This window comes from Macrosteles quadrilineatus, unplaced genomic scaffold, assembly GCF_028750875.1.
Source record: "Macrosteles quadrilineatus isolate MER2022 unplaced genomic scaffold, UCM_ALF_1.0 Scaffold_4__1_contigs__length_99947679, whole genome shotgun sequence".
NCBI lineage: Eukaryota > Metazoa > Arthropoda > Insecta > Hemiptera > Cicadellidae > Macrosteles > Macrosteles quadrilineatus.
In genome coordinates this window covers 17,515,443-17,532,721 of record NW_026542597.1, presented here as the reverse complement: position 1 = coordinate 17,532,721, position 17,279 = coordinate 17,515,443, and the positions used below count along the sequence as shown (strand labels likewise).

Sequence of the window (17,279 nt, the reverse complement as noted above, 5' to 3'; positions counted from 1 at the left end):
AATTATAATGATTGTATAACAAGTGAGTTTTGTATGATATTTCAACCTTACATCCAACAATGCAGTTGTATTGTAGATTGTATACTAACGTATCTATGGGAAAATACTTGATCGTTGTATTGCCTATTGTTGATATACATCAATATATCAAATCTATACTTGGATTGTTTTTGTATCTGCTTTGATAGTGTTTCTGTATAGTTTTTGTTCAATCATATTTAATGTTTGAGGGAAACAGATTTAAACTAAATAAATTGTAACTAAACTATAATGTCACATTAGTGTCATGATTCAAAATGAAAATAAACAACTTTGATATAATATATCAAATTTTTATTTTTGCAAAGAAAATTAAGTAGGGACCTGATAACTTTTCATTTAAATTAAATTTTAATACGGATTACATGTCTTTGACAAATAAATTTACTACTGAAAAGTAAACAGAATGTTACTGTATGAATTTTCAAAGTGAACACTTCCAAAGGCCTTAAAAGTTTTGAGGGAAAACCTCCACAAGTAAATGATAAATAAGCACAACATATCCATATTCATAATAGGAAACAGCTTGTTAGAAAAAAACTGTACTAATAAAAAACTGTACTTGCTGAATAGAAAGAGAGAATATTTTTTTCCCGCATATAAATTTAAAAATGTTTTAACTTACCATTCAATACTTATCGATACGGGATTTTAAAAAGTTATTCCATTTATTTTTAACAGATTAAAATATATCACACTGTTATTGCTATATGAGATTTACAATATGAAATATCATGGCAGCTATCAGGTTTGAAAAGCGTAATTTGAACAAATAGAAAATACATTGGCATTTTAAGGTTCCAAAATAAATTCATAAACGGAAGAATTGTTTAAGGAACTTCTCAAATTGTACGCTCACCTAATGGAATGTATTAAACATGGTTTGATCACATTGAATTATACTTGCATTAAATTCATTGTCATAAACAGAAAAGAAGAACAGCTAGCAGGATCATGTTTCCTGGCACGACGACAGCTCTCCCTACAACACAATAAATAAAACTTGAGAATTACAATGCAAGATGTAGCTTAACATATATTTTGGGGCTGTGACCTAATTTTTAACAAAACATATTTGCAGTATGTTTTTAATAGAGGATTTCAGCTTGTCGTAAATACCAAAAAGCAAAATCGTCCTAATTTAGTTTATCAAGACGACTTGAATCAACGCTTTCGTGGCTCAACCCTTATTTTTCCTTTTATGCTATAAAGAAACAAAAACAATAAATCGATTGCAAAACACGGTCTTCAAATTGATAAGTAAATTATGTAGCCTATCTATTATTATTTTGTTCCTAAAAATTGACCATATATGCCTAAACATTTTGATCGGGATATGGCTGCACTGGTACCTAACTCACAATCTGTTTTGGTTTTACAGACGTCATAATGACCGAGTTACTGACATACAGTTTAATAATAATGTTTAATTAATTACAGAAACAAGGTTCCTTTAAGATACTTTAAGATGCTTTAAGGCACAAAATAATCACCAAACTATTCCTGTTTCCACATGAATTGTTGGTTTAAATTTTAAATGAACTTTCGTAACATCATTGTAAGAAACTCTGATGAAGAGGAACCATAAAAATATACCATTGAACTTGTTCATTAACGGTTAAGGCTTTTTTAATTTAATAGAAAACAAGTTAACAAAATTTAGAAGAACCATGCAGTTTGTTAAATACAAAATCAAAATACCAATCAAGTAAACTTTGTGAATAACATGGAAATTGCTTAATGTAACGTTGTAAATGAAACTCTTCGAGAAGAAATGTTTTTTCAAGAAGATACTTTCAATAAAAACACAGCAACGATTACTTTCGATTAATTTTGCTCAAAACATCAATCAAACTACTTAAAAATACTCGAACTTTGAGTTTTTGCTGGACCGAGAGCGCTAATAAATTGAACTCCCAACAAAGGACCGTAATCAAGCTAGATTAACTGAACTGTAATTACTTTGTTGGAAAATTTTGTTTTTGGAAAACAAGCAACTGTTTTTGTTTTTAATTTTCAATTAAGAACCAGCAACAACTTAGTTTACAAACAAGTTTTCCGCTTGAGCGGTCAAACGTTTAGCTGTGAATTTCCTAATTACGGAAACAATAAAAGTATTTATTTGTGTAGACTTTGTAAATCTTAATGAGTTCAAAGTAAATGTAAAGAAATTGGATTTAATTAAATTCAAATTTAGCTCTAAGTGTGGAGATACAGAAATCAACTTAATCAAATTCTAACGCACATAAAACTAGAACACAATTGAGATGGCGAAGTGGCACATTGCACTCGCGTTACACATTATACAATCTTTCCTAGAGTTACTATAAAAAATATAAATAATAAGTCTTTCTAACACTGTATAACGCGTTTTTAGGTTAGGTTAAATGCAAACATTGAACGAAATGGGAAACGCTGCACCAGCTGATCGTAGTAGTAATATCTTTCAGTGTTGCCAATTTATTTTCAAGCGTATACGTATTATTGCACGTTCCTAATAAAAACACGCTGTTTTGTGTTGTTTGGTTGGAATACTGGTGTGCGGCAAAAGTAAAAAGTGTTCGGCCAAAGCAAGTAAATGCAGCAATTAGCAACTTTCTGTGCTATAATCAGTGCAAGAAAGGCCACTTTGTCAGGTGACTGTAGGAAATATTTATTTAACGGTTCGATTTTATCAATTGAATAAACTGTAAGCAACAGAAAAAGATATTTGTGATTATAACTGTTTTATTTGACTCAAAGTATTTTATAACATAAAAGGTAAAATAATGTATTCATAATCAACATTTGAATACTTAAAGTTGGAAAATTGATCAAATGAGATAAACGTGGACATAATAGATGATGCAGAACGGAATCAAACCAACACATTAACCCACCAACAATTTCAAGCGTATTAACTCAAGGCTGTTAAACTACCATAATTGGTAAATTCTCAACTTCTTTCAGAGGTAGATAAAACAAAAGTACCCTAAGATGCTTAAAATCGATCAGTATTCGTTTTTGATTTATTCAATCAAAATGATTTGTTTAAGAGAGCTGTCTTCCTGTACATAGGAAAAAGGCGTAAGAAATGGGAGTACCAACTGCGCTTTAATGAATATCACTTCTCGAGGGATTTCGTTCCGCTGGAGACCATTTTGTAGCGTCCTAGGATAGAATATGTAAAAGTGAACCCCAACCTTTCGTTATACAGTACAAAAAATTATTATTTATGCATTGGTAAACTTGGATGACAAACAATTGAGTTTACTTAAAATAAAACAAACCAAACGGTGTTACTCATTTGTAGCTGTTGGGAAAACTGAATAAATTGTCACACTGTCTAGACTAGGGCATGATTACCTAGAGGATTGCCAAATGCTTGTTTGAAACAGCGAGCAAGAAATACCATTGCTCGCTATTTGAAGGTATTCCTTGCTCGCTGGTTTGAAATAGTCAAATTCTAAACCATTGACCTTCGTATAGTATCCAAGTCAGTGGACACGCCCAAAAATGTTGATCTTCTATTTGGTACTTTTAAAGATAAAATTCATTGGGGATTGGTGGGATTTAAACCTGGGACCTCGGGAACCGAAGTTCCGCGCTTTTCCATTATACCAGCTCGCTCCCCATACTTTGTGGTACTCGATAGACTTTAGGTACTTTGAAAATCACCTACCGTGATTCCTGTAGGTTTTTTGAGCAAGTTTCTGGTTGGGGGAAGAGTGTGGCGTAGCGAGGTACAGATGGGTGCGAACAGACGACGACGGCAGCGGCGGCGCCGCCACGTCACACCGCACCTCTAGCACGTCCTCTGGAGGGAGGAAATGCTGTCTCTCCGCGTGGAAGCGGAGTGCCGTCCATGTAGAGCGGGTACCATCCTCGTGGGGCGTCTCGGGGCCACGCTCCAGCAGCCACTCTTCCGTCTGGGCAACAAGAGTTGGAGTAAGAAGTGGAGGGTGAAATGGAGAATGTTTATCTTTATACCTTTAGCAATATGGAAGTGCCATTGAACAGATGGATCTTACCTGGCCTTCAGAGGAATTACCATTTTGTTAAGGGTATATGTACAGAGTAGCCCCAGGATTATCTTTTTAATGAGTTTCCCACAGCGGCACCATTTGATCGTATAGTCACTTGGTCGACAAGCCATTTGACCGTCACGTTACTTGGTCGACAAGCCATTTGACCGTCAAGTCACTTGGTCGACATGACATTTGATCGTGATTGTAAATCAAATGTGAATCAATATTTTAACAAAAATCCAAAAAAATCTCAAATCTATCATTGGAACCTACAAATTTCTGCTCTCTACCTTGTCGTTGTTGATGTAGAAGGTGATGTTGGGCGGAGGGTAGGTAGGAGGCGCTGAACAGTTCACCAGAACCAACTCTCCGGAGGAGTAAACATCCTGGGCGGCCACCAGATGAGGATCATCCTGAGGGTAAGCTGAAAAAAGAGGGAAAAAATTACTACAGTTACTATAGTCTGTATGATGGAACCTGTCTCCTGACCCTCTACCTGGGACTGGCCTTGCACCATTGGCCAGTTCACAAGTAAACGGACAGTCAGGAGACAGGGTCCTTCATACAGACTATAAGTAACTAACAATTTATACTAAATACAGGAAGATACAACCTAAACTGTTGATCATGATGGTGATAGGACATTTCTACAATAATCCCTTAGTCAATAAAAACTCGCCATCGCCAGAAAGTAACTTTAAACAAAGAATGGCTCACATGATTGCATTGTTAGAAGAACATATATTTATTCTTGATCTTATTTACAAACAAATCAGTGAAATTTAGCCCATACTCGCTGAATGGTGGTGGTTTGAAAGCGACCCTACATCACATTTAGTCGATTCCCTTAATGAAATTGTTAAGAAAGTAAGTTTGGTTTTTTGGAATTTCGCTAAATTTCTTAAATAGTATTAATGATTAGGCTCATTATTTTTATCAATTATACCTTTGTTGACAATTTCAGGATAAAATTGGGGTGTTAGGGGTTTTGGATTTAAAATTATATCAATGTCAGGCTTTGGTACACAAAAGCCATACAAGTTCCACTAGCTGACAGGGGATATTTGCTTCTTGCACAATATTAAATTGGTGTTACCCATCGAAATTTGCATGCTATTTATAATTTATGTGATCTTAAATTTTTATAAAATGATTTTAATTTTTTAATTTATAAGCCAAATTATCTTAAAAAATGTATATTTTTTAAATATATATAAAATATATATATATTTTTAATGTAAATATTATTTATTTTAAAATATGTAAAATAAATTTTCTTCGTAACGTTTTACATGATATTATAATTTAATTATTAAGTTAGATTTTATTCGTCTTACAAATTATAAAACCCTTAGGTTTAGCAGCTAGTACATATAGTTCCAGTGTCAGCTACTGGGACAACCGACAGTCAGCTACTGGTACAAGCACTTTTTTCACTGTCAGCCATTGGAACACGTACAAAGGTTGAATTAAGTTTAAAAATGTTATAAAATATATTTAAAAAACCCTTTTTGTATGACAAATTTGAAAACTACACTAAATTTAGAATCACATAAAATCCGTAATATCTCTTTAGTTCCCATTTATTCAAAACCACGGACTATTAAGTGCGTATAGTTTCTTATACTGTCAGCTACTGGTGCATTTACCTTACAGCTGGAGAGAGAAATAATTGTTCAAATACTTATTTAGACTTTTGGTCTCTTTGAAGTATGCAGCTTTATTTAGCTTGGATTTGGGTTAATTTCTCATTTTATAAGTCAACGGGCGGTAAGAATGTTTTGGGTGTGTTACTATAATAATAAAAGACACAAAGGATTCATTGGTTTTTTTCCATTGCGGTAAGTAATAACAATCTTTAGTTAATCTTTGGGATCTAGAATCTGAATTCTCAAGAGAGGCAAAACGTAATATAGCAAGGATATTAAACAATGTCCGGTATAGTTAGATAGTATAATAATAATTATAAAACACATTTTAACTGAGCATAAGACAATTGAAATCATAATGAATGTAGGCTTTGCTTGTTTATTTGTGTAACTACTTAAGTCTTGCTTCATTTCATTTCTGAATTTAATTTGGTTCGATCCCTGGCACATACACAAAACTTGAATGGGTTTGGGATACTTAAGTTTCGTCTACTTTCGGGCAAAGATTCTTTTTATAATTTCATTATCTATACCGTTTTCTGTACTAATCCGTGCAGAATTCGAAAAGTTGAACGTCAAATACAAAACATTTAGTTGGCAAATGACGCATTTTTATCAGACTAATTATGGTCAAGATGGTCAATTAATTAAAATGTAAAGAGTTTTCTCTTTTGCGAAGGGTTCAAATTTCTATTACACCAAGGAAAGTGTTTATAAAGGAGAACGAACCGTTAGCTGGTTGTGGCATATAAATGACCGCGTTATGATACGGTCGCCACAGTAACGTGGGGATTATGACGAACTCATGCTTTGCATAATACAAATCTTGTTTTCCTCGGATACATTGAGTTTCATTTCATGAGAAATTTCATAATTGGATCGTGGATTTATATTCATCGCGGGTTTAAGCTCACGAGTTTGTACCCAAACAGATTATTCTTGTGGTTTATTTATTTTTTACAATACCTCTTATGTTATTCAAAATTTTTTATCTGAACGAAACTGAAATGGTTACAATAAAGGAAATTTAAATACAAATTATATTTGATGATATACAATTATTTACCAATACTCTTGTATTTATTGTATTTCTGATCATAAACACAATTTACATTAGGCAGCCCCAAAAAGTATGTCAATTTAAATTGACTGTAGCTATAATTGTATCGTCACGTTGAATACATAGGGACGTCCTAATAGCCTTTGACCATTAGAATAGTGCTAATAGAATTTTCGTCGAAGGCAAAATCTTTAGCCTGTTTTTTAGTGACATTTGAGTGCATTAAAGAGGCTGTATGTGCTAAAAGGGGTCTAAGTTGAGATGGGCTCCAATAAATGAGATTTGCTATTTCGCTTCCTTATGTTTCCTAGTATAATCTTTGATCACTTGGAATGGCGTATTTCAGTTTGTTTGGTTGGTACGTCTCTGAAAGCCAGCTGGAGTCACTAGGCCCTTTTAGCATAGATGAGTGCCAACTGCCAACGCGGACAGCAGCCAAACATAACCTAATCAAGGCACTTCGTGTAAAACTTTAGGACGGAGCCTTTGAGAGGAGAATCACTATGCTTTTTTTATATCTTATAGTATAATCTTAGATAGTTTGAAATGGTGTATTTCAGTTTGTTTGGTTGGCATGACTTTTAAGGCCAGCTGGTGTCACCAGGAAGCATAGACTACTAACTGCCAAGGCCACACTAAAAAACCAAAACTAAAGTTTTTTTTGTGTGGCCTTGCTACTGCCGATGCATGCAGCAAAAAATAACCTATAACTTTAACAGCGATTATCTCAAACAGTTTTGTAGATAGGCCCGTTTAGCAGCTGCAGTCTCTATTTGTGACTTAACAATTTAACAATGGGGTTTTAATACAGTATACCGTTTTACTCGTATTCGGTGTACATGTTTTCCACACTGGTTGGATAACAGAACAACATAGCTTCATGTACATAGAATGGACGGAACTATCCGTGAAATAGTCGTCTGCTAATGTAAGACCGCCATGATGCTAAATACTATGTTTAATTATGTTCTGTAAAAGGATTTTGTTGAATTTATGCCTTTAATCGTTTTTAACTAAAATTTAGTAAAGCCACCTGTTATTCACTTGTTACGCAGGTTTGCCGCAAGTAGGTAGTTTACCCGATATCAACATCACATGTAATCCTACAGAAAATTCCAAGAATGGAAAGTGTTAGAGTTGGACGTGAGCTTATTCCGGAGGGTTATTTTCATTTGAAATAAACTTCTAAAGTAAAATACTTACATAGGACGGACATATTGTGGTTCGAGAAAACCGTTTCAAAGTTAGGAGCCTCTGTGGAGACTTCACATCTGTAGCTGCCGCTGGTGTCGTATGTAACATCTCTCAGAGTCACGTGATCTATACCTGACAGCGACTCCTGAACAGACAGATACATAGATCAGTTAACAAATCTTACACAACACTGTTAACAGTTAGAAGAAGGGGTTTCAGCTTAATCTACCTCAACATATCTACCTAAATGTTACCGTGTGCTCCCGCTATCTCCGCGTTCCGCCACCTCCGAGCCCAAATCTGTCCCGCCACCTCCGAATTCTTGAGTGACCCTTATAATTCCATCACTGCCTGCGTTGTTAGCTGTCATTGCATCCACGGCTGCGAAGCCCCGTGGATGGAAGATTTAATGAAAATTTAACCCGTGGGTTAGGTTAGGTTAGGTCAGGTTAGGTTAGGTTAGGTTAAGTTAGGTTAGGTTTGGACGGGGAGTCTTAACGCAGGAAGTAACCGAGGATTATAGGGGTCACTCTGAAATTCGGAGGTGGCGGGACGCGGAGATAGCGGGAGGTAACTAATGTTACAGGTGCAATTTTTATTGATAAAAAATTGCAATTTAAGGTACTTAAATTACTTTCAAGGCTATCTGACAAATTATCCTGGCTGACAAAAGACAAAAGACAAAAGACCAGCTGATCTTGGTCTGTAACAAAGCTTTAGGTACTGACTAAGAACAGCTGTTTAAGAGTCAGGACCATTTATTAAAAGGGCAATGATAAAGGAAAGCTTAATTCAGTTTCGAACCATCAAAAAGTTGCTCACTCATCTCAGGATTGAAATGGAGACATGTTGATGACCTTACGAGCACCATTTATGCATATGGGACCACTAAACTCAGCTAGTTGGTAACAAAATCTAAAGTTTAGTCATACAAAAGAAAATTCCAAACAATATTGTAAATTGTCAATTTTAATTCTAGAAATACTATACACATTTTAGATTGGATGTGAATAGATTTCAACGATTCTGTCACGCTAGGGTGTGTATTTTGATTCGAAGACGGCTGTAGTATGAGTGAGGGTTCAATAAATTATGTGATGGGTTGATTAAAAACAGCTGGTGTTAGTTTTTTGGAAACAAAGGATAACGTCCGTTAATAGTGTAACATCCTGTTTATGCAAGTTTGCAGATCATACAGAAAGCTCTACAAAAAAATGAGTAAAGGGCAAACGTTATCATTATCTACCCATTAAAAAACACTCTATTTGAGCCAAACGTCTACTTGTATCGGAGTAAGCACGTTACACGAAAATCAGAACAGAAACTGTATTGGACACGAATACTTGAACAGATCCGAAAGGAATTATAAAGATAAATTATGTTATTGGCCCAAAAATAATCATCATTGAGCATTGCTTCAACGGAACTGTCCAAGCCATATGTTAATGCTATTAGTATAGGATTCGGGCCAGTAACGTCATTTGTTTATGTTGATGATCCATACCGGTTCTGTTTAAGTAGGCCTATTTGTGCTTTGGGGCATAAACATAAACAAATTACGTCACTGACTCGAAGGTAAACATATTTCTCTATTTTTTTTATGGAACTGTCGACAAAGGCCCAGATATTTAGGTTATTATCATAAGATTCGTGCCAGTGACGTTTTTGGTGTGTTTATAATCCACACAGTTTCTGTTTTATAATATTTGTGGCACGCACAATAACCTCTTCTCTCACCTCCAGCAGCACACCCTCCAGCGGAAACAGCTGAGTGGGCGGCCTCTGGTCTGGCATGTACCGGAAGAACTCGTTCTCATCTTTGTACCACTTGACGGAGTAAAGTTTGGCGTCTCCGGTGTCAAAGTTGCAGACAAGGTGGACATTCTCACCACGGTCGGGGAACTTGGGTCCTGTCAGCTCCTTCAGCCTCAGGCTCGCCACTGCTGCAAAACCATGAAGAGGTTGGAGTATGCTTCACTAATGTTGGCAAACATGATGGCAAAACACATTCTGACCTTAGATTATTGATAGAACTAGCCATTCCTCATGTTTAAGTTGATGCCAGTTTCCAATCAAAGTGGACGTAGTTGATGTGAATCACCGACAGATTGTGCTGAAGTCAATTACTGATTTCTGTCGAATACACAAACCTGTTACGAAGTAAAACTGATAAATCGACTTATTTAAGCAATAGCATCAATTATGTCACGTTAACTATCTCAGTGACATAAACAAGGAAGAAAATATAATCGTTTACTAGGAATTAGACATACCATTCTCACATTAAATTTGTTGCCAGTTGTTGAATCAAAATCGTCAAAGTTGGTGTGAGTCACCCACTGATTGTGCTGATCTAAATTACCAATTTATGTCGAATGCACACACTTTTTTCAACTCAAACTAATGGAACGTATTGTGAGCTGTTGCAAATGTTATAACAACCCATCAACTTGGTCATCAACAAAAAATAAGGTAGAAATGGAATTTTATACAATAGCAACTAGCGCATTCTGTGACTGGCTCACACAACTACGTTCTTAACCATGGTTTTAACCATCGTGATGGAAAAAGTCCGCAATAAACCTTTAAACAACATTAACTCACCATCACCAACAATGAACTTCAAACAAAGTACGTACTTTTAATACAAAGTTGGTGACTGTTGGTCCATTTCATGGAACGTCTATTTCTGTTTCCAATATTCAATGATATAATGTTAGACATCAGCATAATTTGTGACTGGCTTACAGAAATATGTTCTTGTTCATACATAATTAAAATACCCCCACCGCAGCAAACCTGCAGACTAAGCGAATTTCCATTTGACTGATTGGATTTACACTGAAATGTCTACTTAAAAATATAACATTTATTCTTGATTTAAATAGAATTAGTTTAACAAGTACTTAGGTTTGCTGCATCAGGGAGGGTAAAACTGTTTTTTTTTTGTAAAATGTGAATAGTTAGTAAGAAATAAAAACATTTTCCAAATTTGATCAAAATATGTTCACCAACAAGCAAACTACAACAGTTTACTTATTCTCCATGAGAATAACATGGGAATTTTAAATTTACAAATTTTTGGAATTTTCTCCGTAACCATTAGGCGCATAATAACGCTTCAATATACTAAATTATTTGTTTTTTTAAGCTCTACAAAATGGTTTGGAAAGAAATTGCTAAATTTTATGTTTTTTGGATCAAAAATGGGAAAAACCTATTTTTACCCCATAAAACCCCCCGTAAACCCCCGTTCCCATGGTCCGATCATGCTGGATCGCGAACTCGTTCAAATAAACATACTTTTACATGTTTGTACCAAATTTCATCAAAATCGGATCATTTTTGCTCGAGTTATCGTGCTGACGGACACATATATATATATATATATAAATATATAAATATATATATATATATATATATGAATTTGAACGGATGGTGTTTTTGGCCTCTAGGGACCTCAAAACGAAAAAAAAAATCGGTCCCGCGTCCAGGTCTTACCATGAGTACTACGGTAATAGCTTATTCCCTATATGGGAAATTCGCTAAAAGTAAATGTTTTGACCCATTATGGGTTAATTACTATCCACAATTTGGTGCCAAGGTAGCTCTGTCAGTAGCGTCAGTGTTAAACCAACAGCGATGTTGTGGGTTCGTATCCCGACACCATTAATATTTTATCTACACGGTTAATTCTGATAATATTTTGGCTATCCTCTTGGTTTCGTTATGTTCCATATTGAGCTCTCTATCTGAACTGCAGATGGACTTTCCTATTTATGTGCAGCCAATATTTGTTTAGATAGAACACAGTTGTAATAATCAATGAAGTGCACAGAGAGAGTACAACACTCTTAATTTATATTGACTCTCTTAAAGAGGCTGGTTGCGCGGGTAGAGTTATTGGTACAGTAGAGTTTCTAGTTGAGTTGCTCTATCCATGTAAACATTCACTAGCGTCTAATTTTCAATAGTTCGATAGTCCCTGTGATGTTATAGTTTACAAAAGTAACGCTTTTAGTTTGGTTTAGTCAAATTGTGCATGTTTGTCAGAAGAGAGTAAGTTATTTCAGCGTACTCTGTCAGTGACTAAATTCATTATATATTATTTTTTAATTTGCTATTTGCTTTGAAAAGGGGAATGGAAAGTCTAATTATATTAGAGGTCAAAGATTCCATGTCAGGGCAAAAGCAGGTTTTTTACGCCAATTCAATTTTTTGCCTGTTGAAAGGGAACGGTCAAAATCCTGCTCTCGTTACTACCTAATATAGTAAGGTAATGTTTTATATAATACTAGCTGCTGTAGCCGTGCTTCGCAACGGGAAGAAAAATCTGTTTCATAATCATTCAGATTTAGAATAAATAATCTATCATAAAGTGTTATCATAATCCTACTACATAGTTGTCAATGCAAAGGTAAACATATTGAATTTTCTCATGACTCTATGGAACCCTATTTACTTTTGAAAACCTCAACTAAAAACTTGAGACATCCAAGGGGCGTAACCCGGGAGGAACTCAGGGAAGTAAATAGGTCTATGACATTCGTAGATATGTGGAACATCTATGTGCTTAATTTTGGCTGTATCGGTTTAGTATTTTAGTCGTGACAGCTGCACATATAGACAGACAGACGCCACCTTAATTTTATAATAGTATAGATAGATGTTTTACCATGTTATCATTATGTATTATGTTTCACCATATCAATATTATTAAATATATTATTTTTATGTATTTGATCTAGGGTTACAGAAATAAGTGGTGTACTATTCTGTAAACAGTTTCATAGTCAACTATTTAAATAAATAGAAACACACCATTAAGACATTGAATGTAATTTAAAACTTAAATGTTCTCCTCTAAATGGCCGTTACAAAGTTTTAAAAATGTGTTTTGTAACAAGGTATGAAGTTAGCGTAATTATACCCTAATTTACCCTCTCACTTCGTTAGCTTGGTTAATGGTCGTGCATTAACATCGCCAAAACAAAAAAATGGCGGAACTTTACAGCGTTTTATGATCTAATTAAGCGTTAAAGAGAATTTTTACAAGGATATAAATAGCCTTTGCTGTAATTAGTGTTGTCATGCGTGAGGTGTATTTTATATTTTTAGAATAGTTTGCTTTCCTTTAGATTCTTTTCCTAATATACATCGTATACCAAAATGACATGAAGGTAATATACATAACACACTGTTAAAGGTTTCAATTTAATATAGTAGAAGTTCAAGAACAATTCGTTGAATAGATAACTTTTTAAAATCTGTCTAGGACACCATTTACATTGTAAAACGTTTTCCGATGTATTGGCTTTTGTCTGTAGACTGTAATTAGAATTAATTGCAGGATTACAATTAGAATTAATTGTAATTTAGAATTAATTAGAATTAATCATATTCAACCTAATAAGTAATTCATAACAATGCCTAAGTTAATAGGTTATTTGAATTCAATAAAATTTAATAATCACAATCCTTTTGTTCATCAGTATCATAAGGAAGTAGTACTTTTGCTTTCTATGTACGATATTAATTCATGCTTTCCAGGTTTTCAAAGTTTCTAGAACTTTTGATTTAAACTGAAGAAACCGTTCGGAGTTCAATTATTTGTCAGGTAAGTTAGTTACACCTCAATTATCCGTGTAAGATAAAAATGAGAAATCGATATTGAAGCAAATGTTTATGAAATTACTGTATAAAGAAATATCCTTTATGTATTGACTGTTTTTGTATGGGCGTTATTGATTGACCCAACAATATCTTAAAGACCCGACCTTCCACATGCCCTGTTATTAAGTAGGTAATGTAATAATAACAGATAATTACATTTCTCCCCATAAAGTAATAACCGTAATGGCTTCCATGGACTTTTATATCCCCAGCAAACCTGCTCAAGAGTATTAGAGGGGAAGTAATTTGGGGAAACCCCACATGTTAGACTTTTGTCAAATTAGATTCGATAAGCGAAACCCCCACCCATATTATGTGTGAATGGATGAGGCATTTATTGTAGGATTGTTACTTTATCAACAGATGTTTTTTAGCCATTACACAGGCTGTAAGCCCATGTAGGCCTATACGACCTGGTTTTGTCTTCATCAAAAGCTAGGACTCAAAATGAATTAATTGTTGATAAATCATCAATTTGTATCTCAGTTTAGTTATTTTTTGTATCTTAGATTTTTTCCTATAGGTCCTTATGAAACTTAGTTTGTATTTTAAAATAAAATGAAGCTTTGTTTGACGTCGGACCATAGATAAAATTAATTGGTGATTGACAAGATTTGAACACAGGACCTTGGGGACCAAAATCCTGCGCTCTACCTTTACACCAAAACTAAATTATATTATTTTGCAGTCACAATCGCTTTACGTATTTTGTGACTTAACTTTAAGGTTCATTTAGTTACGTTTTAACTGGTGATAAAAACGTGTGAACAATGTCACAAATATTTTGTAAAAATATGTATATTTTTATTACACCAATGTATCAAAGGAACACGAGGCAACAGGCGGGAACCAGCCATGTATAATATGGACTTTTACAACTCTTCTTCACAGTTGTCCATTTTACATCTTTACATCTCTCACCAACCATAAATTTTCTTTTACCGTCGGAACATGTATTTCATCTTTATTTACTTCAGTAAACCAATTTTATGTGGAATTTTCTCTTGCTACACATTATTACTGAGAAGGGAATCCACACATTTTATGAGACAATAAACAATGCTTCATGATTATATTTACTTTATGAGAATCTTTTGTTTCTATTTGCATTTGTAGATTACGTTATTAAAGAACGATATGTAACTATGAAGTTAATATAGTGCTGTATACTTATCTTGTTCAGCTTACTTTTTTCTTATAACTAGAAAGCAAAAAACTCATGTAATTTTGTGTTAGATAACATTGTTAAGTTCACGTGTTTGATTCACCGTTAACCTTTTTAGTATTATAAAATAAATGAATAACGTAGTAGTTATTCAACGCACATCAACTGCAAGTTTCAGATGCTAGGAAAAGTTATTGAAATGATGTGCAATGTCAAGATATAATTTTTACAAAAACACTGAGCAATCAATTCACAATCAACAATCAAAGTGGAGGTCCACACGATTAATTAATTTTGAAAAATATCCACTTAATCCAACTAAAATTTCAGTAGCGTTAGTTTACGGGTTCCAGTTCTTGGGTTCAGCCTGAATAACATTTTATTTCGGACACCCCTTCGCTGCTATTTCAATTGTTAATTCAAAAAAAATCTTTTTTGTTACGTTAGTCAGGTTTTTATCAAAACGTAATTTACGATTAATACGTCATATCTTCTTTAATTATAGGCCTACCAATGAAAATGCATATATTTACATTGGGATAAAAATAGTATTCAAAAGATAAAAATTATTTCACAAAATGATCGTTGGAAGAAGAGGTACTGTAGTACAATTTTGAGTCGAGTCATTTATGAATAGCCTCTACAACTCTAAGTGGTTCCAAATTAACCTTATTGAGGTTAGCTGAACTATTCACTGTAATGGTTCTATACTTGCGATGTGAATTGAATTTATAAATTGCCGTTTTATATTCATCTACCTCTTAAAACACCATTTTGAAAAAGATGTGTGTTAATACACAATATGTACATTGATAACTCTGATGTTCTAACAGTTCACACAAAGATTAGTCAAATGAAATTTCTATAGATAATTTATCAGTATTAAAATAGTTTTTAACCACCAGATCAGTAAATAATGCACTTGAAAAAGATTCTATGGCACCAAAGTGTAAATAAATTATTTAACATTTTAATTACACTGGTTGCAATTATAATAGTTAATGTCACAGTTACACAAATTATTTAGAATTACTCCTTCCCCAGGGCTAAACAAAGTTACCATTTAGTGCAATAAAGCAACGTTAATTACATTTAGAGCTGTGAAGTAATAACTTTGAAAGCCCTCCCTTTGGCGCCTTTCATAATGGCGACCAGGTGTAGTAGGGCTGCTACCTTCGGGCCTGACTTGTTTTTAAAATCTTCTCAAGTAAACTTAGGTTACAATAAAAAAATATTAATTGATAACTCCATAAACACATATATTAGATTATTTAATTGGACTCCTTTTTTTAATCAAAACTAAAATATCATCAGGGGTTTGGCTGGTCTATTGTTGGACTTCTTTACTTCAGGATCAAGTTAAAATTGCTCCAACTACAATAAATGTTATGAATAAATGGGCCGATTTTTAAGATCCACCATAAAATGACTCCTGTCATAAATAGGTGAATATTTCCATCAAAACTCTCTTTTCATTTCAGAACTCATTCATTAGAAACCAAACGATGATTTAATTTGTTTATTCTCATAAGGAATACAATGAGCGAACAGCAATATTAAGCTGCAAATTAAATACATTATATTATTTACACTATACCTATACTGGTTGTTACCAGTTAATTTCATTTATTGCAATTTATTTTTACCATCAAGTCCACTGACAAATAAAATTGATTCAATATTGAAAAAAAAAAATGATGACAAGTTTGCTTTCTGAAGGCAGTTGCCAAGAGCATGCTGAAATGATAAATGGTTTCGGTTTTGGACAACAAGTGCAGCAATACAGTATACACTGGGATTTTGCGTTCTTCTTTTATAAATTGAGAATGGTGACAACAACATGGTGTAGATAGAACCTTTGACTTGACCATAGACAAAAATAATTCAATATAGACCAGACTGTCAGCCGTGCTGCGGGTTCCATGGTTACGACACAGACAATATATAATACCATAATACTTTAAATTGTCTGTGGTTACGATAGGATCTGGCGCACACCGATGGGAGCGCCGTGTAGTACGTAGCGCTTAGGCCGTAACCGAGCGGTGTGCGCCAGAACCTATGGTAACCGCAGCTTGGCTGACGGTCTATATTTAATTCTTTTTGTCTATGATAGAACTATATTTTCCCTCCCTATGTTAAAGTTGTCACTAGTTTAATCAAAATCGTCTTAGTTGATGTGAGCCACCGACAGATTGTGCTGATATAAATTACTGATTTCTCTCGAATACACATCTTGTACCAAATCAAACTGATGGAAAGACTTAAGCTTATTGTGAGCTCTGGCAACTATGGCCCATAGACTATATCATCAACGAATTATAAGTTAGAAAATATAGTTTTCACACAAGCGCATTCTGTGACTGGCTAACTCAACTATGTTCTGTTACAATAACAAAAATGGCGACAACTGGTCCATATAGATGGGATGTCTACTTGATTTTCCAATAGTCAATGATACTAATACTTTTAATACTTCAATACTTTTAATT

General features: G+C 34.1%; 1 protein-coding gene across 1 annotated transcript in view; it reads right to left on the bottom strand.

Moving 5' to 3' along the window:
• Nucleotides 1-675: 675 nt before the first annotated feature.
• LOC128992153 (uncharacterized) overlaps nucleotides 676-17,279 on the bottom strand; it is a 66,884-nt gene continuing 50,280 nt past the window's right edge. The window contains exons 2-6 of the mRNA XM_054415591.1: nucleotides 9,687-9,892; nucleotides 7,959-8,094; nucleotides 4,337-4,470; nucleotides 3,701-3,947; nucleotides 676-1,021 (exon numbers count right to left, since the gene is read on the bottom strand). Coding sequence (XP_054271566.1) covers nucleotides 960-1,021; nucleotides 3,701-3,947; nucleotides 4,337-4,470; nucleotides 7,959-8,094; nucleotides 9,687-9,892 — 785 coding nt within the window. The 3' untranslated portion in view covers nucleotides 676-959. The remainder of the gene's footprint in view (nucleotides 1,022-3,700; nucleotides 3,948-4,336; nucleotides 4,471-7,958; nucleotides 8,095-9,686; nucleotides 9,893-17,279) is intronic.